Consider the following 7,424-nt stretch of genomic DNA (forward strand, 5'->3'; position numbering starts at 1 on the left):
CCTTAAAGTCACAGTTGAAATATAGCAAATATTATTACTAAAAGTAGAAATGCAAGACTCTCTTTTTTCAAGTCAGAGTATGCTATGTATCTGAAATCACATTTCAATGTCTTTGGGTTTAATTTTAAAGGTATATTGACCCTGTAATTACGTTGGGATGATAGTGTTTGGTCCTGTTGTTTAGACTGATATTCTGAACACTTCTTTCCATGAGTGGATCAGTTATGAAACATTCTCACTGGATAAAATGTTTCACTGAAAACACATGTAGAGAGAAATAATTGTGATTTATTTTACAGAATAATTAAGACTGATTTATAAATCACTCTTAATTAGATGTTTTAATAATTGTTCAGATTATGAAATGATATTTTGCTGGCTAATGTTTAAATACAAATTAAATGAACAGTGTTTCTTGTCTGACTTTGTGTCTTTTCTTATTTTCTGGAGGTCAGGTTGCCAAACTTTATCGTGATTCCAGTCTTGGAAACGTTGTGAATATTATAGTGACACGGCTGATTGTTCTTACTGAAGATCAGGTAAGATAAACTATAATCAAATAAACCTTTTACCCTTAAAATACAGGGTACTTCACCGAGTAGCATTATAGAATCCACCTAATTGTTATTTGGAAAGCCTGCATTTTAGTAAAACCATCATCTGTAAGCTTTTACTATTTTAAGCAAGTTTCAAGTAGTTTGAAGGAATATTTGTCATATCTTGAATATATGTATTCTTTACATTAGGTGAATATTAGCTTACTTTTGTGGTTTGCAGTGATTGAAACTTAAAATTGCAATTTTGTTTCTAGTTCTGTATTTTGATAATCTGCAATTTTTATATTGACATAATCATTATTAAAGCTGGAACTGAAAAAATGCATATTCAGTAATGCACAAACTAAACTCTGGGTTAGATTTTACAAAGATAAAAATTGGCAGAAAGAGATTATTCCTAGAAACCACTGCTTCTAATTATAGTCCCATTTTAGTCTTCAAAAGTCTTAACAACTGACCTTAGTAATTTGTTTGGAACATTTCTGGTATGCATGTTGTATTGCAGCCAAACTTGGAGATAAACCACCATGCAGACAAGTCCCTCGATAGCTTCTGTAAGTGGCAGAAATCCATTCTCTCCCACCAAAGTGATGGAAACACCATTCCAGAAAATGGGATTGCTCACCATGATAATGCGGTTCTTATTACTAGGTATGGTTTACTGCAAGTCTTGTGTTTATTTTATTTTCTTTCTATAGCTTTTTTATATTTTTGTGTATATAGAACCTTCAATTAAAGTAATTTAATGGGTAGGTAATCTTACGAGGGCAAAAAGATAATAGGTTACTTGTCTTGCATATATCAGACTATTAAAATATAGATTAAAATTTGGAAAGAAAATGTCTAAAGACTTTCAATTTCAGTAACTGTACTTCTCATGACCGCTCCAGTAAACAAAAAAAAATCTTATAGAAGAGTTGATGATTTTGCTTGAAAATATCATCCTTTTTATATTTGAACAAAAAATTCTTAAACTTCTGGGGGGAAGAATGAAAAAAAGTATAAGAAAAACATAGGTCTTGTTGGTATTATATAATGTTTTCTGTGCAAAGAATTATATGCCAGATCCCCAGCTGGTATAGATCAGTGTCACGCCCTTTATGTCAGTAGACACATGCAGATTTTTGCAAGTTGAGGATTTGCCCTAGTATTTGTTGCTCTTTGTTGCACTTAATTATGAAGAGAGACTGATATTTTCAACACCCATACTGAACCTATTTATATATAAATCAGTCTTGATGTAAATACTACTCATATTATAAAAGTTTCAACACTGCTTGCTCAATAATTTTGCAATTCTGGTAAATATCATTGTATTCCTTTTTTTATAGTTTCAAGCAAGCAAATATTATACTTTACTAAGGGGTTATATTCAAATAGCATGGTGTGTGCATCTGTTTCTTACAGACTGTGGTTTTTTTTTTTAATTAAGGCAGCGACTCCAGTATTGTTGCATATAACTAAGGATCCTTAATTTCCCTATTACAGATGCCCTTTTTTAGAAAATTTATATTCTACGCTTGTTGCTTATGTGGAATATCAGTGGAGGTTCTGTGCATTGAAACAATGTAGAACAATCACCTCAGGAGTTAATTCCTTACTGTAATTTATTATAAAAGGCATGGTATGTTGAAAAATATATTGGAACTTTTAAAAATGTATAGAAGCACAGCAGGAAAATTCTAAAGACTCTAGGTATTTTTATGGAATGATTTTAATGCAAAATGCTTTTTTATCAACATTTCTTTACTATGTCATAGGTAGATTTTAATACTTACTTTTAATGAGCACATGCACTAGTTAGATTAATACAATAAACTCCATAGTAATTGAATAAGCTGTCTTTGTGTGCTGGGTCAAAAATCACTTTTAAAGATCCCTCAGTACAGTATAAAATTCTATTTTAGAGCCTTCATCTTACAAAAACTTGTGTAAAAGTTTAATGTTATGCATGTGTATAATTCCATTGATTTACTGTGGCTGCTCACAAAGTTAAGCAAATGCCTAAATCTGTTTACAGTGTAAACTTCTGCTAACATAGTGATGTCACTCAAATGTAAAGAGGTGTGGTCCTGGACCAGCATAACTGTGCTAGCAAAAGCACCTTAACTTGTTTGCTTTTGAATCAGGGGTTGCCAACCTGTGGCATGTGTGCCACAAGTGGCAAAGGTATCCTCTGTGTGTTGCACACAGCAGACTGGGGAGGGAGCAAGGAATGCAGTGGCAGCTTGGGGAAGGAGTAGAAAGCAGAGCAGCAGATTGGGCAGGGAAAGGGGATTGGAGTGACACTCAGGGAGGTCATGTGGCTTAATATGTGACATGTCTTCCAAAAAGGTTAGCTCTCTGCTGGCATAGGGGGTGGCAGTTTTACTAAACTGGCACAAACTACTGCTGTTTTTAATTGCATTACTGTATCTAAAAGAGCATGTTGCTGCTCTTATAGATCAATATTCCTTTTTTGGTAAAACACTGCTATTGTAGATGTGGTTGTAGTCAATTGCAGAACCTGGGCCCGAATTAGTGACAAAATTTCCTTTGACTTCATACGAGTAATTCTTACTTATTTTAATAGTCCCATTCAACTGAATAGTGTTACAGCAGTGGGTAAAAATTGAAATCAAGATTTACTTTCCCTGAAGAAGCTGATATCATTTTATGCTATGATCAGGGATTTTGAAGAAACCATACATTCCATCCTAAAATTAATTATTTTTGAATAATTTAAAATAAAAAAGACATATTACTATAGACATATGTCCTTAATTAAATTATTTTCACACCATTGCGCTGGCTCAATATAAGTTCTATTACACAAGGTGCAATGGTTGCAGATCAATTTCACAGATAGTTTTGGGTTCACCAAAATTATTTTTTGGTGAATAAACAGTTTGCTGACAAATAATTGCCAAGTTACAAATGAAATATTATACTTGAATTCACAGTCTCTGTTTGAGGATAGCACCAATCAATTTAAAAGGATATGAGGCATTCTTTTCATATGATGGTCCCTCATTGCAGTTATTAAAAAATTGCATGTTTTTGTTGCTATAATCAGTCTTGGGAATGTAGTTTTTGCTTCTTTAGTGCTGCCAATGTTTATACTACAGGAAGAGGAATGCTGACTAGAAAGAGCATTTCCTGGCAACACTATAGCAGCAAACTACCCTCCTTCAACACAGCTGGTGAGTCTCTGAGGGCACAAGGTGCTAAGCCCCTGGAATCAATAGGAGCTACATACTTCAATGGGATTTTGTCTTAAAAGTAGGTAGGTAATATGGCATACACTCTATGTGTATTAGAGGGTCCCAGGAGAATGGCTGACTTTACAAACATGTTCAGCAGTTATCTAACACAGTGGGATTAATTGATAAAGGAATTTCACATGTTTACTCTGCTTTTGATTGCTTTTAAACATGTACTGCAGAACTGTATAAGAGTATTTTTTTCTGGTTTTGTCAGTTTTGAACAATATTACTGGGTATTAATTTTTTACAAGACTTCTGCTGAACTAAAAGTTAAACAAGTGAAAGCTGTTTTTTCTATCACTGTTTCTTATTGTAAGTTTTACTCAAGTCTTTTTTTTTGTCTGAGGCTACATACAATATCTTTATTCAGTGATTGTTTCAATGAAGTCATTGAAAAGAAATATTAGTAATGCTAGGATACTTAGCTGACAGGATTCTGTAGAAAGTCTCTGAATATTAATAGAGTAAAACTGCTTAGAGAATGTATTTTCTCTCTCCCTAGCGTGACTTTGATTTTAGGAAATGATCTTTGAATCCTAAAACCTTTTTCTTATCTTAAAAATAATAAAAATAGGCTGGACACTTGTTGGAAGTCTGTATTTTATCTTTGAATATGAACAGCAGTGGTATATGATGTAAAGACAAAATTTAGTCCTTACATTTGGTTATCACACTGTTGGTGTCACAAATTATATTACTACATTGCTCAGTGGTATAGAACTGGATAAAGGTTTTTCAATCTGTATACAAAGAAAAACGCAGACCTACCCTTTTTCCTTTCCTCTTATGATTTGGTTCTCATATCTCTATAGATTTACAGCATCCTCCTCCTAGCAGTCTATGACTGACCACCTGCTTCCTCACCTCTTTGTGAGCTTTAAAAAATCATGTACTTTGTTTCCTTTCCTTTCAAATATGAAAATTTAGTTGGTAAAATATCCATTGTTCAAAGTGAAATTATTTTGTCATGGCAGACCTAACCCAACTAAATATGAAGCATTTGCATTTCAGTCACTCTCTTCTTGCCCTTAATTTTAAAGGTAGTATAACATATTTTTGATCATTAAAACTGAATATAACTTTCTCTTCCTGGCAACTTTTTACCATTCTTAAGTCTCCTTATACCTTGGTTAATTCTATAGCAATAGAATTTATAGACAAGAACATTTCTTGTCTTGGACACTTGTATAGAAAAGAAAGGAGGCATAAAGTGTCCTCTTCCTCCTTTGCAAAGGCTACCTGCTTCTTAGGCCTTGGGGCCATAACAAAATACAAAGATTTATACTGTGTCTTTCTTTTTTTTTTTTTTACTTTTACAAAGTGAAATATTTTTAAAGAAAAAATAGGTTGTTATTAAAGTCTGGATTTATAGCCTGAGACCAATAACTTGTTTTGTCAAGATACTAAACAGCTGTTTTTCCAAATAACATATATGATAGACCAAATAAACTGTGCAAGGAATGAATCTTCTGCCAGGAGAGATCTGCAGCTAATTTTACTTCCCAGTTTGGTAGAAGACCAAAGAAAACACGTACCCAATAACCCATGCAGAAGAGAGTTCCAGGGGGAAATGGGGATGTGTGTGTGTATCTCCAGAGGGGCAGAATTTGGCCCTTAAAATTTAAATGTTTTACACATTTGAATGAAGACACGCTCCATTCATTTAAAGGGATATGTTTATTTAAAAGAGTCAGTGCATGAAATGTCTTTTCCCATTGGTAGTATCACATCTGAAGACTTTATCTTAAAAATGAAAAGCAAATTTATTGTGCTTTGCAAAAGTATGATCACAATGGCCATGTCTACACGAGACACTACATTGCCATAGTGATGAGCTCTAGTGACATAGCGTCGGCAGGCATGAACCATGACACTGCTGGTAATGCGCAGTAGCAGTGAACTACCACACAGTAGCTCATCCCTACTGCGCAGCAGGGTCGGAAACAACCCATGCAGCACTGGGACTGCGCAGTCCCGGCACTTACTGAGCAGTCCTTTAATGCTTGCTAAAGTGAGTACTAAAGGATTGCACAGTAACAGCTGGCCACTCATGCAGATGCTCCCACTCTGTTGTGTAACAGAATCAATTATTACAGTTACAAAGAAAGCAAGAAGATTTTTTTTCTTGCACAAAAAAATTGAGTTAGAGACGGTCTCTCTCTCTGTGTTCACAAATTGTACTGACATGGATTTGGCCTCTGAAATTAGTATCCTAATGTTTAGAAATTTGGGAATTTTGTAATGTTAAAGCAATTGAAACACATATAAATGATGAATTCATATATAACTTCTTTTTTCAATCCTGATTAACACCACAATACTACTGAATTAAATAGTACTCCATCTGTGAGGAAGCAATAGTTAAATAATAGTACTTATAGTAGAATATGCTTGAATTATACATATGAACAAAAAAACAGGTGCATAATGTATTTTATAATGAGTAATCCGGATAGCTTTATAAAGTTTAGTTTATACAGATTTCAGTAAAACTGGATAATGCCATATATAATCTATTCTGTGTATTTTCTAGTTTTAAGTATCTTACATATATTATGTTTTAATAACTTACATATATTAATCTTTGTGCCAGATACATTAAATAGCCCTTGAGCACTTATCTCAACACTTTTCCGTAATCTTGCTTTTCTTACTACTACTGTTCTTATTTCTTGTTAAATATATTGTTACAGAATATATGAGACATACTGGTTGGTGACAGAGGTAGTCTCCCTTGGCACTGTTAGTATCCACGTGAGAGGCATTAACATTGTCATGAGATTGATAGTTGTGGATTTTTCAAATATTTTCAAATAGTGATAAATTGTAGAGAACTTTTCATGTTTTTTTTTCATATGTGCGAAAGGATTATTTTACCCCGTCATGGTAGACTGAAGGGCAGATCCACTGTGATGAGACACTTGGAAACTCTGTTCCATTGCTCAAGAATACTAATAATGTAGACTACAAATATCCAAGGGAAATTTAGTGGGAATAGAAGTTAATGATTCTGACACTGTAGTAACTAATTATGCCATCAGGGAGCATGGGAGAAGCTGCAGGGGCAAGATAAGCTGAAGAACTCAGCTCCATCCTCATGCCTGCCTGCCAGCAGAAGAGCATACTGCTCAGAGTGGGTAGCACAGGTGTGCCAGAGATAAGGTGACCACCCATCTCTAATTTGGTGGGACAGTCTTGAAATGGGAACATCAGGTCTCAGTCTCGGGCTGCATGACTCCAGAATGCATTTTTCCCAGATTTGCAGTGTCATGCAGGGGTCTGGGTTTTCTGTTCAGTGTGGAGAAACACAGGAAATGGTGGGTTTCCCCTTCTAGGCTGGCAGAGTTCCAGCCTGCAAAGAACTGAGGGGAGGGGGGCTCAGGGGGCACCATGTGCATGTATGTGCATGTACAGATGTACCTGGGCAGTAATGCAACCCCAGGCAGTGGTAGAGAGCCGCTCTGCTAGCTGCTTTCAGGTAACTCTATGGGGGGGGGGAGATAGGAGCAGTGCCCCTCAATGGCCACTGTGGGCCTTCTGGGGTGCCAGCTGAGCCACCAGCCATGCAAAATGCTCCCAGCGAGGTCCTGCCCCTGGTGGTGGGTGCACGCTGTCCAGAAAG

The 7,424-nt window shown here is 35.4% G+C and overlaps 1 protein-coding gene across 1 annotated transcript in view; it reads left to right on the plus strand.

The window, feature by feature from the left end:
* Positions 1 to 7,424, plus strand: part of ADAMTS6 (ADAM metallopeptidase with thrombospondin type 1 motif 6) — a 395,156-nt gene that overhangs the window by 61,596 nt on the left and 326,136 nt on the right. Inside the window, exons 6-7 of the mRNA XM_019517795.1 lie at positions 456 to 539; positions 1,063 to 1,208. Of these exons, the coding sequence (XP_019373340.1) occupies positions 456 to 539; positions 1,063 to 1,208 (230 nt within the window). The remainder of the gene's footprint in view (positions 1 to 455; positions 540 to 1,062; positions 1,209 to 7,424) is intronic.

The sequence above is a fragment of the Gavialis gangeticus genome, unplaced genomic scaffold (assembly GCF_001723915.1).
Source record: "Gavialis gangeticus isolate Ggan-Ray unplaced genomic scaffold, GavGan_comp1, whole genome shotgun sequence".
NCBI lineage: Eukaryota > Metazoa > Chordata > Crocodylia > Gavialidae > Gavialis > Gavialis gangeticus.